Genomic DNA, 19,536 nt, shown 5'->3' on the forward strand with positions numbered 1-19,536 from the left:
GGAGAAAGCAACACCAACATGCCCTCCATGACAGAGGAGGGCTGTACTGAGGAGGAATGGTGGGAGCCTCCCCCTCCCCCTGTTCCTGAATCTTCCCAGGAGCAGGAGGACAGTATAGATTTGGAACAGTGGTTTGCAGAGGGGCACAGTTTCAGAAGGCAGTAGCTGGGAAATACTGGATGGGGAACAGCTAGGAGATGAAACACTGGGAGAGAGAGGGTTAACAGATCCCCTGTCTCTGGAAAGCATTCATCCGCTCTCCCCAAGGTCAAGAAGAGCTGAGAAAGTGGCAGAAAAGAAAGGACACAAATCACAGAGGGGACAAGCTCAGATTACAAGACGCAGCAGTGACATGTATTCATAGGGACGTAAAAGGGTGGGATTCTTAATTGGGAGCACTGCACTTTCTTGGAGATGGGTTCTTTGTTCTCTGGCTGTGATTATTAAAGTTTCTAACTGGTAAGAAGACTCCTTTCCCTTTGTTCTGCCTATCTACTGGCACGGAGGGAGGAAGCTGATTCCCTGAAGCCTGACACTTACCGATATACACGGGGGAATAGTTGGACTTGACATTTTCATCCAAATAGGTCACTCCAAGAGTGTATAATGGCGTTGCTCCGATCCCGTGAAGGAACTGTCCGAGCATGAAGACAAATCGGTAACTGGAGAGGCTGGAGACGCTTTCTGTGCACCCCACGCTCTGATTGGAGGAGCACATGCCAATCTCCTCCGAGAAATGTACTTCGTATTGGCTGGTGGTGAACTGGGGCAGCGCAAAGATGACCGACCCAATGCCCATGATCAACACCCCCCACCCCAGCCACCGTGGTTTGTGCCCATTCCCCCCAAAGTAACTGACAAACGTCAAGCAGACACAGGCAGCGATGTCATAAGAGCTGGCAATCAGCCCGCTCTCGTAGCTCCGGAGATCAAACCGCCGCTCTATGGAGGTGATGACTGTATTAATGAAGCCGTTCACGGTCATCCCCTGAAGGAAAGAAGCCACGCAGAGGAAGAACAAGACCCCCTTGGGCGTGTTGAAGAACTGTAAACAACTTGGCGTGAAGGCTCCCCATCCGCAAACCAGCACTTCCCCTTCTGAGGAGACGTATTTAATGCCTTTGCTGAACTGGCTCTTGTTTTCGGGTCCCTCGTCACAGAGGGGTTTAATGCAGGAGTCTGAAGGGCTGTTTGCGCTGGAGTATAAAGTGCCATTGCTCTCAGAAGTGTTGCAAGATTCCTTGGGACTTGTCGTATCAAAAGTAAGGCTGTTCTCCACTGGGTTGGACGGGCTGGAGAAAATGAGTTTCTGGGTAAAGTTGAAGCCATTTTCTCCTGCCAAGTTGTGAGGCATTGCCATGAAAGAGGAGCCAAGAGGTGTGTTGTGCTTTTTTCTTTTTTTTCTCCCTTCCCTTCCCCAGGCTGACTTGTGTTCTTCTAACAGTGGGTGGAGGTCTCGGCTTTCAGAAGGGGAGAATTGGCAATAAGTGCACCGACAGGTATAAAGGCAGTGCTGAGACCCTGAAACAGCTTCATTCTGGAAAGAGATAATCAGATGGAATGAAGAGGTGCACTTTTTATTTTATTTATTTTATCCTGGTTTTCCTCCATGAAGCAACACTCCCAACCATGCATTTTATCTTTTTTTAAAATAATAATAAGAATTAGTAAATTACGATATATTGAAAGAAACACATACAATATACAGTAAAAGTAATAAGCGTAACCAATACAAATGCATGTAGAAATAGAAATATTATAGAATTTAAATGTAGACACAATGGGGAGGAAAACCTAAAAGCAACTGAGAATCTTTACACAGTATGTGACTGTCCCAAGGTCACCTAGTGAGTGACCACCAACTTGGATCACTGTAAAAAAAAGAGTTACACAAATTCATAGAGGATAAGGCTGACAATGCCTACTAGCTATGTTGGCTATGCCCTGCCTCCTGGCTATATGCCTCTGAATGCCAGTTGCAGGAAACCATTGGGGTTGTGCTGAGGTCCTGATCGTTGGCTTCCCATGGACATCTGGTCAGCTATTGTGATTTTGTTGAGATTCGTGCATTGCAGAGGGTTGGACCATGTGACTCGTGGGGTCTCTTCCAAATCTACAATTATGTGATTCTATGTGCTTCTCACAGGTAAGGCCATGGTGTGGTTGCACTTTTAGCCCCAGACATTGCACCCACTTCCTGCAACAACAAATCTAACCAATCCAACTCAATGGTGCAACACTGGAAAGTGTCAATCACTTTTCCTACCTGGGCAGTTATCTTTCCACAAGGGCCGACATTGATGCCGAAATCCAGCATCGCTTGAGCTCTGCGAGTGCAGCTTTCTCCCCATTGAAGTGCAGGGTGTTTGAGGACCGGGAAATTCACAGGGAAACCAAAATGCTTCTTTACAAAACTATTGTACTACCAACTTTACTGTATGCTTGTGAAACATGGACCACTTAAAACCCCATCTCCAACTCCTCAAAAGATTCCATCAACGGTGTCTCCAAAATAATTTAAACATCACTTGGGAAGACAGGCGAACTAATGCCAGTGTACTGGAAGAAGCAAAGATCACCAGTGTCAAAGCAATGATTCTTCAACATCAACATCGTTGGACTGGTCATGTTGTGCAGATGCCTGATTATCGTCTTCCAAAGCAACTACTCTATTCCAAACTTAAAAATGGAAAGCATAGCACTGGTGGTCAATGAAAGAGGTTTAAAGACTCTCTCAAGGCAAATCTTTAAAAATGTAGTATAAACACTGACAACTGGGAAATACTGGCCTGTGAGCACTCCAGTTGGAGAACAGCCTTCACCAAAGGTGTCATGGTCTTTGAAGACGCTTGAACTCAGGACGAAAAGAAGAAAAATGCTAAGAGGAATGCACACTTGGCATCCCTCACTATGAACAACTCCTGCCCAGAAACCTATGCCCCCACTGTGGAAGGACGTGTGGATCTAGAATTGGCCTCCACAGTCACTCATGGACTAAGACCGTGTTCATGGAAGACAATCTTACTCAGCTACAAGTGATCGTCAAAGAAGAAGAAGCACTTTTAGCACTTTTTTAGCCACTTTCTGCAACAGCTGGGCACTGCACATGGTTTCTATGCAGACCATGGATGTTCTCACTGTGTGGAGCTCCTACACATGAGTAGGATCTGATCCACTAGGATTTCCTTATAGTCAACTGTGCACAGCACATGGTTGTGGTAGGAAGCAGATAGGATGTCACACATTACCGGCTGATGAAAGTAGGGCTGTTATGCAACTAGTTCATATTTAGGATCATTTCATTAAGGATGTTTCTCTATTTCTCCTTTGAAATAGGTCGAGAATCCTATGGGGACACTTGTAATACAAGGACACTATCAGGAGAAGCAATACTTCCCCCGCAAAAAGGATAAGGATGAAAGAAACTCGGGGGGGGGGGGGGGACAACGTTTTAGAAGAGAAGCCCAGATGGAATTCATGCATTCCATGGATATGTTATTTCTGAAAAAAGTGATATATAATGGATCATTTTCCTGGGCTTTTAAGCTGTCTTCAGAATAGAAAAGGTTGCTTTTGTGGAGTGTTCTGTTTGGCAATAAATAGGTTTACTCTTTCTCCCATCTTAAAGCTGCAGTCAGTGCAAGACTGGGGTGCAATTATATTTTGCAGTAATTTGCATGACTTTATTAAAATACTAATTAAATACTAATTAAAAGCAGAGCAAAGCAGAGCAAAAGCAGAGACATGACCTTGCCAACAAAGGTCCATATAGTTAAAGCCATGGTTTAACCAGTAGTGATGTATGGAAGTGAGAGCTGGACCATAAAGAAGGCTGATCGCCGAAGAATTGATGCTTTTGAATTATGGTGCTGGAGGAGACTCTTGAGAGTCCCATGGACTGCAAGATGATCAAACCTCTCCATTCTGAAGGAAATCAGCCCTGAGTGCTCACTGGAAGGACAGATCGTGAAGCTGAGGCTCCAATACTTTGGCCACCTCATGAGAAGACTCCCTGGAAAAGACCCTGGTGTTGGGAAAGATTGAGGGCACAAGGAGAAGGGGACGACAGAGGACGAGATGGTTGGACAGTGTTCTCGAAGCTACAAACATGAGTCTGACCAAACTGCGGGAGGCAGAGGAAGACAGGAGTGCCTGGCGTCCATGGGGTCACAAAGAGTCGGACACGACTAAACAACAACAACAAATTAAAATACTGCTTAAAAGTTTGCAGAAATGCCACACTTTCTAACTCATTTTGAACATAGGAAGCTGTCTTGCATTAGCCAGAGTAGACAACAGTGTGCTAAATGGTCCAATGGAATGACTTGGTAGAAGGCAGCTACCTCTGTTTCTGCACCAAGTCAGACCATCTGATTGGTCCATCTGGCTCAGGATTGTCTACACCGAATGGCAACAGCTCTCCAGACTTTCAGACAGAAGTCTCTCCCAAACCTTCCTGGAGATGTGAGAGTCTGAACCTGGGACCTTCTCCCTACAAAGAAGGAATTCTAACGCTGAGCCACAACTCTTCCCCTAAGATGCCTTTAGATGAAGTTGCTTTCAGTCCACATATAAGCACAGACAGCAATACCCATGCAGTCCATGGAAATGGTTTGGGATGCACAATTTCCTTTGCAATGGAGATGGAAATTAGTGCCACCAGATAAACGGCCTCAGCCCTGTATACCTGAAGAAGCGTCTCCATCTCCATCATCCAGCCCAGTTACTGAGCTCCAGCTCCGAGGGCCTCCTGCCAGTTCCATCACTGTGAGAAAAGAAGCCATGAGGAACCAGACAGAGGGCCTTCTCTGTAGTGGCACCCACCCTGTGGGACACCCTCGCACCAGATGTCAAACAGATAAGCAACAATTTGACTTTTAGAAGGCATCTGAAGGCAGATCTGTTCATGGGAGTTTTTAATTGTTGATTCTAGATTCAGGTAGGTAGCCGTGTTGGTCTGACGCAATCGAAATAAATAAATAAATAAATAAATAAATAAATAAATAAATAAATATTTGTCCAGTAGCACCTTAGAGACCAACTAAGTTTGTTCTGGCTATAAGCTTTCGTGTGCATGCACACTTCTTCTGTAACTGTATGATATTTAAGTTTCCATTTCAAAATACTAGACTGTCTTTGTCTAGCATCCTTGTCCACCTCCATGTTAGTAAACTGCCCTGAGACCTGCAGGTATAGGGCAGTGTATCAATGATGATGATGAAGATGATGATGATGATGTTGCTCTTGAAACATCTCTCAAGATTGAATTTAGTCTTTCAAAACACCTTGAAGAATTTCAAAAGGAGGCCAAACATAAGGTTTCTGTTGCTGCAACTGTTGGGTTCTGCTAGCACAGCAGGATTTCAAATAATACTCCCCCCCTCCTCCTCCTTTTCTGTGTACCCCAAAATCAGCTCCAGAGGGTCCCCCAACCGGTAGTAATTGACAGAAGAGGGAGCTCTCAACCCGGTCTGCTCCTGTACCTTTTAACAGCAACCTGATTCTGCAGAAATTAGCAAATGGGGATGTTCTTGGCATGAAAACAACACATAATCAATTGTTAACATCTCCAGATAAGACTGATGTTAAAGGCACCGATGTAGCCTCTGAATTTTATTTTTATTTTAAGTTGGTAACTAATTCTCACACACCAAACTTTACTCTCTTCCTTTCTTCAGACATTGTGAGACGATTATAAGGGCTATGTGCATCAGGCAACCCATTAAAAGAGGCTCTCTCAGCTATCTGCCTATCTCCCATTCCCACCACCCTTCTGAGTAACACCCCTCCCCACCTTCTCACTATATAGAAGGATCTGGCAACTTCTGTTTCAGTGTATCTGAAGAAGTGTGCATGCACACGAAAGCTCATACCAAGAACTAACTTAGTTGGTCTTTAAGGTGCTACTGGAAGGAATTTTTTTATTTTGACTATGGCAGACCAACACGGCTACCTATCTACCATTAAAAGAGGGATAGCCACACTCTTTGGGCCTGTTGGCACACTTGGATTTTTGAGTGAGTGAGCCCCATTGCCTCTCATCACTTTTTTTGCCCATCCTGAGAGACAAAAAGTGTGTGCATATGCATACCACTTTCCCAAGGAAACTGGGTAAAAGTCAGATCCGGCACAATTAATCTGAGCCTTGAAAATAATATTATACTGAAAGAGGATGGTGGGGCAAAGAAAGAGAGCGTCACTTTTTCAATTTCTTCATTTGGTTCTAGACATTTTTCAAAGATGAAAAGCTAACCACTATAACTGCCTCACTGTGCCACATTAGCAATCCCTGCTTTAGACTTACCGTATTTTTTGCTCTATAAGACACACTTTTCCCTTCCTTAAAAGTAAGATAAAATGTGTTTGTGTCTTATGGAACGAATGCAGGCTGCGCAGCTATCCCAGAAGCCAGAACAACAAGAGGGTTCACTGCTTTCGCTGTGCAGCAATCCCTCTTGCTGCTCTAGCTTCTGGGATAGCAACGCAGAGCCTCTTCAGGGCAGCGGGAAGAACGCGCCCCCTGCCCTGAAGAGGCTTCGCGCAGCTATTCCAGAAGCCAGAACAGCAAGCGGGATCGCTGTGCAGTGATCCCGCTTGCTGTTCTGGCTTCTGGGATTCAGAACATTTTTTTTTCTTGTTTTACTCCTCCAAAAACTAGGTGTGTCTTATGGTCTGGTGTGTCATGGAGCGAAAAATACGGTACATAGCAGCTTGAAGATGAGTGCAATGTGGGGGCAGAAACTGGCAACATTGAAAACCCAATAAATATTAATTTAAAAACCCCCACAACTTGTCCCCTAACCCCACTGGCCTTGGAAGCAGCGGTTTAAGAAGCGCTCCGACAAAGCTTTTCATCAGAGATTATCGTTTTAATCAGCATAACAACTCACAGGGCCAATTAAAATCCCTCCCTGAAAATTCAGCTACAACTACTCAGTGCGATGAATGTTATGAGTTAGCTGCCAAATGGCATGTAAAATAATCCTATTTCCTAAGGCATTTCTCAGTGGTAGGTAATCTTCTCTTTCACTCTCGCTGGCTTTGTGACTTTGATAAGGAATTACTATAGCAAATGAGAACCGCTCTTATCTTGTGTTTTCTCATAGCCGGGAGAGGCTTATGCCCCGCAAAGTGAAATTAGTTGCCGTCATTGGATGATGTGGCAGAATATAATGGGAGGCCTTGAATATGAGGAGGAGGAGAAAAGTGAGATGCAGAATTACCTGCAAAAGCATCAGAGAACCCAACTCAGATTTGTACATTTGCAGCTTGGCAACCACTGAAATTGTGGAAATATGGGGATGCTACGACATGGGCACAATGTCTACGAGCACAATTCAAAGTGTTGGTGCTGACCTTTAAAGCCCTAGACAGCCTCGGTCCAGTATACCTGAAGGAGTGTCTCCACCCCCATAGTTCTGCCCGGACACTGAGGTCCAGCTCCGAGGGCCTTCTGGTGGTTCCCTCATTGCGAGAAACAAAGTTACAGGGAACCAGGCAGAGGGCCTTCTCGGTAGTGGCGCCCTCCCTGTGGAACGCCCTCCAACCAGATGTAAAAGAGAAAAACAACTACCAGACTTTTAGAAGACATCTGAAGGCAGCCCTGTATAGGGAAGCTTTTAATGTTTAATAGACTATTGTATTTTAATATTCTGTTGGAAGCTGACCAGAGTGGCTGGGGAAACCCAGCCAGATGTTTGTTGTTATTTAGTCCTTTAGTCCTGTCCGACTCTTTGTGACCCCATGCACCAGAGCACGCCAGGCACTCCTGTCTTCCACTGCCTCCCGCAGTTTGGTCAAACTCATGCTAGTAGCTTCGAGAGCACTATCCAACCATCTCGTCCTCCATCATCCCCTTCTCCTTGTGCCCTCCATCTTTCCCAACATCAGGGTCTTTTCCAGGGAGTCTTCTCTTCTCATGAGGTGGCCAAAGTATTGGAGACGCAGCTTCAGGATCTGTCCTTCCAGTGAGCACTCAGGGCTGATTTCCTTCAGAATGGAGAGGTTTGATCTTCTTGCAGTCCATGGGACTCTCAAGAGTCTCCTCCAGCACCATAATTCAAAAGCATCAATTCTTCGGCGATCAGCCTTTTTTATGGTCCAGCTCTCACTTCCATACATCACTACTGTGAAAACCATAGCTTTAACTATACGGACCTTTGTTGGCAAGGTGATGTCTCTGCTTATTATTATTATTAGAGCCTCAAGTCTTTCGAAGGCCTTCAGGACTAAGATTCTTAACAGGCTCTTTCCCTGGCACCACCATGAGTAGTCTGTTCTCTGCTGCCTCCATATAATTTCACTTTCTTGCCAGCAGCTTTTGGCTATGCAACAAAGCACTGCATCCTCCCCTCTCAGGCCATCTCCCTGACCAACACTTTCTAGCTCCTTAACAGCTTTATGGCTTGTTGCCTATATCTAGCAGTGGGTGGTGACCCTTCTCATAAGAACGTAAGAAGCTGCTTTATATTCAGTCAGACCATCGGTCTCTCCAGCTCAGTAATGTTTACATTGGCTGGCAGTGTAATTCAATCCATGGCACTTCCATGGAAGGGTTGAGGGAGCTGGGCATGTTTAGCTTGGAAAAGAGGAGACTGAGAGGAAATATGATAGGGCTCTCTGAAGGGCTTTCACAGAGAAGATGGAGCAAGCTTTAAGTGACAAGAAAGGAGATGCCCACTAAGCATCAGGAATAACCTTCTGAGAGTGACAGCTGTTTGACAGTGGAACAATCTCCTTTGGGAGGTTGTGGACTCTCCTTCCAAGGAGGTTCTAAAGCAGAGGTTGGATGGTCATAAGTCATGGATGCTCTAGTTGAGATTCCTGCACTGCCAGGGGTTGGACTAGAAACAGGGGTCAGCAACCTTTTTCAGTCATGAGCACGTCCACTGTCCCTCAGACCGGGGGGGGGGGCTGGACTATATTTTTTTGGGGGGATGAATAAATTCCTATGCCCCACAAATAACCCAGAGATGCATTTTAAATAAAAGGATACATTCTACTCATGTAAAAACACCAGGCAGGCCCCACAAATAACCCAGAGATGCATCTTAAATACAGTGGTACCTTGGGTTAAGTACAGTGGTGCCTCGCAAGACGAAATTAATTCGTTCCGCGAGTTTTTTCGTCTAGCGAATTTTTCGTCTTGCGAAGCATGGTGTCGGAAAAGTTTTGGAAAAGCTTCAAAAATGGCCAAAAACCTCAAAAAAGGCTACCACACCGCGTTCTATGAGTTGCTCCTCAAAGTCAAGTCGCAACTGTATTGACGGTGTTAAGAAAAAGGAAACAAACTTGCAAAAAACGCAAGACGTTTTCGTCTAGCGTGTTTTTCGTCTTGCGAAGCATTCATCTTGCGGGGCACTTAATTTGTTCCAGAGGTCCGTACTTAATCTGAAACTGTTCTCAACCTGGAGCACCACTTTAGCTAATGGGGCCTCCTGCTGCTGCCGTGCCGCTGGAGCACAATTTCTGTTCTCATCCTGAAGCAAAGTTCTTAACCCAAGGTTCTATTTCTGGGTTAGTGGAGTCTGCAACCTGAAGCCATTATGAAATCAACTCAAGGGACAGAAAAGGCAAGTAACACCTGTTAGCTTGGATATTGTACAAATTGGGAGACAGCAGGTCTCGGCCACAAGGCTACTTCTTTAATCTCTAAAGCCCTGCAATGTGCATCTCAGACCACAGAAAGTGGGGAGATGAGTCAGTTCCCAGTTCTGCTATTGCATTGTTCATTTTGGTAAGCCACACCTGAGTTTCTGTCAAGCAACCAAGTGGTTCAAAGTGTCACCTAAATTGATCTTTATTTTTCTTAGAGTCATAGAATCGTGAAGTTGGAAGGGACCAAAGGGTCATCCAGTCCAACCCACCCTGCAAGGGTGACCCCCTCTCTTCTTTAGGAGAAGGGGTCACCAACCCTTTTTGGCCCTTTCGGATACATTCGCAGACTAGATAAGTTGTTGCCGGCACCACAAACACACACCACAAACTGTTCCATGGGGTACAACAAAGTGCTGTTTTTGAGCCTGGTTTCAGAGCAGGGAGGGGCAGGGTAGGCGACCAAGGGTGACCTCTGTGGGTATGTGAAAACCTATTGGGATACATTGGTGACCTCCACTTCAGGAAAGGATCACTGGATTCTGTTCTCTAACCCAGAGCTCTGGGTCTCCCCAAATGACTGAAATTGATAGGCGGAAACTCCACAAGTTGCAAATCCAAAATTCTAAGTCCAAATCTGCCAACCTAGTTCGAAAGCATGCCAGTGCAAGTAGATAAATAGGTACCACTGCAGCGGGAAGGTAAACGGTGTTTCCGTGTGCTCGGGTTCTCCATTGAAAAATTCAGAAAAGCACAATATTTTTAGATGTTCCTGTTTTATCTGTAAGCCGCCTTCAGTTCATGTCAATAAAAGAAGGACAGTATATATATAAATAAATAAATAAATAATATTTGTTGCTCCACCAGCAAATTAGCATGTGGCCCCCAGAAGGCTGCCCACTAGGTCAATGTGGCCCTTTGAGCCAAAAGAAATTACTCACTCTTGGTTCCCCTCTGCAATTCAGTTTTGTATCAGAATAAAAACAAGTTACAGAAAAATAAAATAAAGATTTTCAGCCTGATTAACTTGGGACACCTTTTTGGACAAGCAAAAGGTTTTTTTCAGCTGAGAAAGTTGATCAATTAACTGTTGCAGCCGTAAATAGATTTAATGGAATAAAAGAAAAGAAAATCTTTGGAAACTGTTCCTGCAATCCTACCATATGTCTTTCTCAAAGAAAGTCCCTTTGAGTCTTTTGAGGGTTTATTGAGGGTTTATTCCTAGGCAAGTAAGGCTGCAGCCCAAGTCGTTTCCTTGAAAGCTGATTTCTTTTTGTTGGATGTTCCCAGAGAGCCGCGTCTTCAAGGCAGCGCTGAGCCTGCTAATTTTGGACGTGCTCACGAAGAACCTGAGCGAGACCAGTGAGAATAGACAGCCTGTTCTAGCTGAATCAAGGGCTGTGATTTGATTTGGCAGAGTCATTAGAAGCCATTAGTGCTTTGGAGCAACTAATGCACTTTTGCTGGAAGAATTAAAGTTTATTAGCAATTTGCTGGGACTGGAGACGCAATGGAGGATATGAAAAGAAGCAGCAGAAGAAAAAGGATCCACTTCTGGTTTGAGTAAGAGGGTGCAATCTTATGCACAGTTACCAGGAAGTAAGTTTCGTTACCAGGAAGTAAGTTTCGTGGAACAATGTGGATCTCACTTTTAAGAAAGCATGCATTCAATGCACTAATTAGTAGTTAAAACCTTTCAAAAGAAGACTGCACCTTTTTGCAACACATCCATGCATATTATAGTGACTACAGAGCCCACCACACAGTAGATTATGTGGTGAATCCCTTTTTTCCTTTTTTTAAAGCAAAAAATAATTGGGAATGCTGTTTTTAAGTTGTTTGTATGACTCCTGTCTGTCTGTCTGTCTATCTTACCTTTTATGAGCATGGTTGTAAATATGATGCCTTTGTGATACAAGGTCTTTATACAAATACATCATCATAATACAGTCGTACCTTGGAAGTCGAACGAAATCTGTTCCGGAAGTCCGTTCGACTTCCAAAATGTTCAGAAGCCAAAGCGCGGCTTCTGATTGGCTGCAGGAAGCTCCTGCAGCCAATTGGAAGCCACATCAGATGTTCAACTTCCAAAAAAAGTTTGAAAACCAGAACACTCACTTCCGGGTTTCAGTCGTTCAAGAGCTGAAACGTACGAGTACCAAGGCATTCAACAACCAAGGTACGACTGTAATAATAATACTAGGACAAATCAAGAAAAAATTACAACAGATAATTTAAGACATACAACAGTTAAAATGCTAAGACAGATTAACATTACTTTCTAACGTGAGTCATCTTTTTTATAAAAAAAATGGATGCCTTTCTTTTGTCGGAACTTCTGTTTAATTCATATGCAAATATATGCAGATTTAATCAGTTAATTAAGTTGTTAAAGTTCACATGACTAACCCATTATGTTTGCTTTCATCAGATGGCAAACTTAGTAATGGCAACATACAATGAAGACACAAAACCATTAGTGGGCAAAAGTGCTTATATATAATGCACCTAATGGCAAAGAGGAGGCATGTAATGTTTATGGCTAGCATAAGTATAATAAAAATACACTCCAGAGCAATATATGTGCTGCAGATATTGCAAAGGTGTTGAATGAACTCTAGCTAAGTGGTAGCTGGTATCCAGGCTGGGCTTACAGGAAACCATTTATTTTCATAACAATTAGTGTGGCTGGGCAAAAAAGTAACTGTAGAGTTTAAATAGTCTGAAATTAATGACACTTTGAGCCTTACTGAATGGTGTTGTTACCTGAACAGTGCTAGACTCAGAAATACTTAACTTTCATCCTTGTAACTATTCTATTAATAGCCATCAATCTTAGATAAGTATCCGGCCTTTGTAATGAAAACCACGAAGATAAATTTATATCCACGACTCTCAGGAGAGCTAAAAGCAGAACCAAATCTTGTTTAGAGAAGTGAAATGAAAAGAGCCGAAAGGTTTGTTCGCTCTTATGGGTTACTTTGGAGAAGGAGGTTCACCACCCAGATGCTTGCTAGTAATTGATTCTTTATCAGCAGCAACACACGCCTCATTAATTGTGCAAATTAATTTGCAGTATCTGGTTTCCTAGGGTAATTCTACAGGGATTGCGGCAAAGGAACATTTTTGAGGATATTTCTAGGTCATCGAACTGGGACTAGAAAGGCTTTGATGGGGGTGCAGGGGCTCTCTTCCAGTGCACCTCCCCTGAAACTTCGTAAATCACTATAAAAATGCCAAGGGGAAGAGTTGGTGCAGAAAGGCATGATCTTGTTTCAAAAAGTCTTTCCTGAAGATGATGGACAAGATTCTGACAGTCTTGGAAGAAAATAGGCAAGCTTCAACAGGACCCAGTGGAAGAGCAAAGTGTTATGACCTCAGAGCCAGTTTCAGTGCTGTCAATTAGTTCTGGCATTTCTTAAATCAAAGAACAGCTCCTTGGCTTCAGTAGGACTATAGGCTGGAGAATGTTGGCCTAAGTGCATTGAATGTTGGCCAAAGTGACTCATGCACTGGGACTGCACATAACGCTAAATCAGAGATTGTGTTATCGACTGGTTGGAGTGGGGGGATGAGATGCTGGAAGCTGAGGAGGTATCAGGGCTAAGTGAGCTGGGAGAGTCTGTGGCAGAAAAGTCCAGAATCAGAGGCATGAAATTGGGTGGAGAGAGGCCAAGAAGCAGAGATGAGTCAGGCTGGTAAAGAGTCGCAGGTATCTCCCCCTCCTGCTGTGACAAGCTTCCCTTCCCGCTTGTCTCCCAGAACCAGAGGAGGCATGGAAAGGGTGGAGAAGAGATCAGCATTGCACAGGCACAGCCTCTGATTGCTTGGGGGGGGGGAACCCTGGAGGGGAGTGGACATAGGCAGTTTAATAATAATAATAATAATAATAATAATAATAATAATAATAATAGTAATAGTAATAATAATAATTTATTATTTATACCCCGCCCATCTGGCTGGGTCCCCCCAGCCACTCTGGGCGGCTTCCAACAAAACACTAAAATACAATAACCTATTAAACATTAAAAGCTTCCCTAAACAGGGCTGCCTTTAGATGTTTTCTAAAAATCTGGTAGTTGTTTTTCTCTTTGGCATCTGGTGGGAGGGCGTTCCACAGGGCGGGCGCCACTACCGAGAAGGCCCTCTGCCTGGTTCCCGGTAACTTGGCTTCTCACAGTGAGGGAACCACCAGAAGGCCCTCGGCGCTGGACCTCAGTGTCCGGGCAGAACGATGGAGGTGGAGACGCTCCTTCAGGTATACTGGGCTGAGGCCATTTAGGGCTTTAAAGGTCAGCACCAACACTTTGAATTGTGCTTGGAAACGTACTGGGAGCCAGTGTAGGTCTTTCAAGACTGGTGTTATTTGTGGGGAGGTGGGGACCTTCAGCCTCAGCAAGTGCTTCATGATGGCAAGACTTCTGGATATGAGTTGTTGTGCTCAGTAGGTCTGACACACCCTGTGCAGATCCTGTTGTTGCAAATAAAGAGCTGACTCCAACTTGATTGGTGTGATTTACTGCTGGCTCACTCTTGACAGCTGAGGAACTGCTGGGCTTCTGAATATTGTTGGACTCCAACTCCCATTGGCCATTGGTAAGAGATGGCAGGAGCTGTATCCAACCGTTCTCCAGCCCTGTAGTGTAGCATGGGTCACAAACTGAATAGTGTGATCATCTTCCATATCAGCGTTCCCCAACAAACCTGACAGCGTCCAGATGTGGGACGCAGGTGGCGCTGTGGTCTAAACCACTGAGCCTCTTGGGCTTGCCAATCAGAAGGTCAGCAGTTCAATTCCCTGAGATGGGGTGACCTTCCCGTTGCTCTGTCCCAGCTCCTGCCAACCTAGCAGTTCAAAAGCACACCACTGCAATTAGATAAATAGGTACTGCTGCAGTAGTGTTTCCGTGTGCTCTGGTTTCTGTCACAGTGTTCTGTTGTGCCAGAAGTGGTTTAGTCATGCTGGCCACATGACCCGGAAAGCTGGCTCCCTCACTGTGAAAGCGAGATGAGCGCTGCAACCCCATAGTCGCCTTTGTCTGGACTTAACCATCCAGGGGTCCTTTACCTTTGCCTTTACCTCCAGATGTTTTGAGCTGTAACTCCCATCAGCCCCAGCTAGGGATAATGGAAGCTGCATCCATAACATCTAGAGGGACTTGTGATGGGGAAGGATGATATATAAGCCATTGTCTGGGTTTGTGGTGGAAGCAAAATTTAAACTGAATTAGCAGTGCACTCTCCTCTGAAGTGGAGCTCAGACTCCAGATTCCTTCTACCTCTCTACCTTTCAGGAGAGGGAAACCTGTTACAGGCTTGCAATAATAGCTCTGCCAGGGAGCTGTATATATAGCCTCATTGAAAAAATGTTTGTAGTTATCAAGGCATCAGAAGAAGAAAAATCACTCTGCAAATGTTAAGTAAAAAAAGGGGGGGAGAGAGGACCCAAATAATTATCGCCCAGTCAGTCTGACATCAATACCAGGGAAGATTCTGGAGCAGATCATTAAGCAAACAGTCTGTGAGCACCTAGAAAGGAATGCTGTGATCACCAATAGTCAGCATGGATTTCTGAAAAATAAGTCATGTCAGACTAACCTGATCTCGTTTTTTGACAGAATTACAAGCCTGGTAAATGAAGGGAACGCAGTTGATGTAGCCTACCTTGATTTCAGCAAGGCATTCGACAAGGTGCCCCATGATATTCTTGTAAAGAAGCTGGTAAAATGTGGTCTTGACTATGCTACCACTCAGTGGATTTGTAACTGGCTGACTGACCGAACCCAAAGGGTGCTCATCAATGGTTCCTCTTCATCCTGGAGAAGAGTGACTAGTGGGGTGCCACAGGGTTCTGTCTTGGGCCCGGTCTTATTCAACATCTTTATCAACAACTTGGATGATGGACTCAAGGGCATCCTGATCAAATTTGCAGATGACACCAAACTGGGAGGGGTGGCTAACACCCCAGAGGACAGGATCACACTTCAAAACAACCTTGACAGATTAGAGAACTGGGCCAAAACAAACAAGATGAACTTTAACAGGGAGAAATGTAAAGTATTGCACTTGGGCAAAAAAAAATGAGAGGCACAAATACAAGATGGGTGACACCTGGCTTGAGAGCAGTACATGTGAAAAGGATCTAGGAGTCTTGGTTGACCACAAACTTGACATGAGCCAACAGTGTGACGCGGCAGCTAAAAAAGCTAATGCAATTCTGGGCTGCATCAATAGGAGTATAGCATCTAGATCAAGGGAAGTAATAGTGCCACTGTATTCTGCTCTGGTCAGACCTCACCTGGAGTACTGTGTCCAGTTCTGGGCACCACAGTTCAAGAAGGACACTGACAAACTGGAACGTGTCCAGAGGAGAGCAACCAAAATGGTCAAAGGCCTGGAAATGATGCCTTATGAGGAACAGCTAAGGGAGCTGGGCATGTTTAGCCTGGAGAAGAGGAGGTTAAGGGGTGATATGATAGCCATGTTCAAATATATAAAAGGATGTCACATAGAGGAGGGAGAAAGGTTGTTTTCTGCTGCTCCAGAGAAGCGGACACGGAGCAATGGATCCAAACTACAAGAAAGAAGATTCCACCTAAACATTAGGAAGAACTTCCTGACAGTAAGAGCTGTTCGACAGTGGAATTTGCTGCCAAGGAGTGTGGTGGAGTCTCCTACTTTGGAGGTCTTTAAGCAGAGGCTTGACAACCATATGTCAGGAGTGCTTTGATGGTGTTTCCTGCTTGGCAGGGGGTTGGACTCGATGGCCCTTGTGGTCTCTTCCAACTCTATGATTCTATGATTCTATGATTCTAAGTATGCTTATGGCTAAGCATTATTATCATAATAACACAAGAGCCAAGTGGATCAGGCCCAGCATCCTGTTCTCACAATGGCGAACCAGATGCTTCCTACCTGGTAACTATGCCTCCAGGTATAGGGCAGTATGAGTAGAGGTAAAGGGACCCCTGACCATTAGGTCCAATCGTGACTGACTCTGGGGTTGCAGCGCTCATCTCGCTTTATTGGCTGAGGGAGCCGGCGTACAGCTTCCGGGTCATGTGGCCAACATGACTAGGCCGCTTGACCAGAGCAGCACACGGAAATGCCGTTTACCTTCCCGCCGGAGTGGTCCCTATTTATCTATTTGCACTTTGATGTGCTTTCGAACTGCTAGGTTGGCAGGAGCAGGGACCAAGCAATGGGAGCTCACCCCGTCGCGGGGAATCGAACCGCCGACCTTCTGATTGGCAAGTCCTAGGCTCTGCGGTTTAACCCACATCTCCCCCGCGTCCCTATAGGGCGGTATATAACGTCATTAAATAATAATAAAATAATAATAAAAACTAGAGAAACATAAAACCAGCAATGATGGAATCTATATCATGTCTTCCACTGGAAATGGCTTCAAGGCAACACAGAACAATAAAACAAATCCTAAGTTAGTTGCCACCCAAATAGAAAGAAAAAGGATAAAAACTGCAAATTGAATCACCAGCAAATGTTCTCAACCATCACTAAAAGAATCGGAGACCATTTGTTGTCTCCAAGCATGAATGATGCACTTTTAAAAATGTACTGGGCGAGAGGAGTCAGATGATAACCCCCCCCCCCAGCCCTGCTCTTTATTTTGTTTCCAATCCGTAATCAATAGATTTATTTTGGCAGCATACAATGGGAAAGGATGCAGAGCTCATTTCACGTCACATTCACCGAACTGGAACTGTTTATAAAACATTGATTCTAACATGCTATGAGATGTGAGCTGACCAAACAAATTAGTCTGGCTTCTGGAGCCTGACAGAGCCAACCAGTCCATTGACAAGAGTTGCACCGAGTTCTGCATAACTCGAGGCCTGCAAGGCAGAACACAGCCCATACTGATTGTGTCGTAATAGCTCACCAGGGACACTATCAAGCTCATGTTTTCACTTCCTGCTTGGGACTGCAAGCCAAAGGAGGAGTAGGAGATTCTAAACACCTAGCAGATTGCAACAAATGACATGGGTGGGTTGCATTAGTTCCTGTTGCCAGATCAGTTCCCAAGACAACCAGACTAAAAGTGGGCGTCCATTTTGGTCCTTCTAGAACAGGCTTCCTCAACCTCGGCCCTCCATATGTTTTTGGCCTACAACTCCCATGATCCCTAGCTAGCAGACCAGTGGTCAGGGATGATGGGAATTGTAGTCTCAAAACATCTGGTTGAGGAAGCCTGTTCTAGAACAAAGAATCTGTGCCCCTCCAGAAGTCCCATCAGCCCCAGTCAGCATGGCCAATGGTCAGAGATGATGGAGTCTTAGCAACATCTGGAGCAACGTAAGGTCTTAACCTCTGCTCTAGAACTTCTGAAGGAAATACCAGCCCACAACTTTTAAAAAGTGGCTGAAAGCTCAGTGTTACATGGTGGGATAGTGGGAATTTTGGGGTGCATCAGTTCTATATGGGGGATAAATAGTGACCTAAGTCGGAATTATTCAGGGATCTTTTTCCCCAGCCGAGAGTTGAAGTGTGATTTTAATACCACCCCCTTTTAAGTGGGCCAGGGCCAACACAAAGCCTTGTGTCATTTCCATGCTTTTCTGAACCACATGGCTGGTTGATTTGATTTTTCTTTTAAATTTGTTATATTTCTATGCTACTTTTTGTTCAAATGAATCCCAAAGCAGATTACGAACAATAAATAACAACAACAACATAACAGAGCATTGCAAGTACAGCATAAATCGTGTAAAATAATAAACAAACCTTCAGTAAAATCATCTGTAAAGCACTATTATTAAAGCAGCAGCTGCAGAAAAAGTTGTTACTGACAAATCATTACAGCATTTATCATCTATAAAACAATATTAACAAAATAGGAACCAAAAAACAGCAACAATAAGCTAAGCACTGTGAAGTTCATACACACTTTCCATGCTCCCATGACTCACAATATTATATCTCACTCTATTCAGTTCATTAAAATATACACAATGCTTGTTGCTAAGCCAGCTCAGCTATGAGATCCCAGAGTGGTGTGCAAAATAACAAATTCAAACAGAAAGTCATACCAAACAGCACAATTGGGTTAGAGATTAAAACAAACAACATTCACTTCAAAATATATACCACCAGGGGTGCCAGCTTGAATAAAACATTGGGGGACCGGCCCCATAAAATATTTTATTGGGGGGGGGGGCAAAGACTTTCGGCCCCTAGGAGTTGGTTCCTATGTATACCGCCACTCCAGCAATTTAGGAATAGACAGGAAAATGCAGACAGAATAGACAGAAAAACACCAGGTTGAAAATATACATCTTAAGCTGACACCAAAAGACTACTAACCAGAGAGACCTGCACCTCCAAAGTAGGGTGGGCAAGATCCATAACCAGGGCGCCACCACCACTGAAATCGCCCATCCTATGACACTGCAACCATGGGTTACCCCCATTGGTGGAACCATGAAAAAGACCTCTGTTGCAAATCTCAAGGTCCAGACCAGCAGAGGTTGTCCTTTAAGGTTTTGGTTCCCTAAGCCATTTAGGACATTATATGTAGAAGTCAACACCTTGAACTGAGCCCAGTATGAACAGGCAAGCCAGTGCTGTTTGGACCCCACCATTTGCAAAGGAAGCTTCTTATGTATTTGAAAACATGAACAAAGGAAAGCCTTTATCTGGATGGTGGTTTCTGGCTCTCCTCCCAGGACAAAGCAAATTAAAGAGATAATGATTCACCATCTTTGTGTAAACAAAGCATCAGCTTTTGTGGAAACATTTGCATGCTTTCCAACAGTTATCAGATAGAAAATAGATACACTTCTGATGAAGTGGGCTGCACACTGGCTCAGCTCAGATACTGTAGCAATTCCAAACAATGGGCTTGTATCCAAAGCAGTGCTAAGTCACTCGTCCCATTGTTAGTGCAAGGACTGCTGCTTCCGCAATGGAGCTCCTCGCCTC

The 19,536-nt window shown here is 44.5% G+C and overlaps 1 protein-coding gene across 1 annotated transcript in view; it reads right to left on the reverse strand.

Moving 5' to 3' along the window:
- Positions 1-18,945, reverse strand: part of SLCO4A1 (solute carrier organic anion transporter family member 4A1) — a 47,584-nt gene extending 28,639 nt beyond the window's left edge. The window contains exons 1-2 of the mRNA XM_081196140.1: positions 18,919-18,945; positions 541-1,537 (exon numbers count right to left, since the gene is read on the reverse strand). Of these exons, the coding sequence (XP_081052266.1) occupies positions 541-1,360 (820 nt within the window). The 5' untranslated portion in view covers positions 1,361-1,537; positions 18,919-18,945. The remainder of the gene's footprint in view (positions 1-540; positions 1,538-18,918) is intronic.
- Between the last annotated feature and the right edge of the window lie 591 nt (positions 18,946-19,536).

Source organism: Podarcis bocagei (genome assembly GCF_964188305.1).
Source record: "Podarcis bocagei genome assembly, chromosome: 5".
Classification (NCBI taxonomy): domain Eukaryota; kingdom Metazoa; phylum Chordata; class Lepidosauria; order Squamata; family Lacertidae; genus Podarcis; species Podarcis bocagei.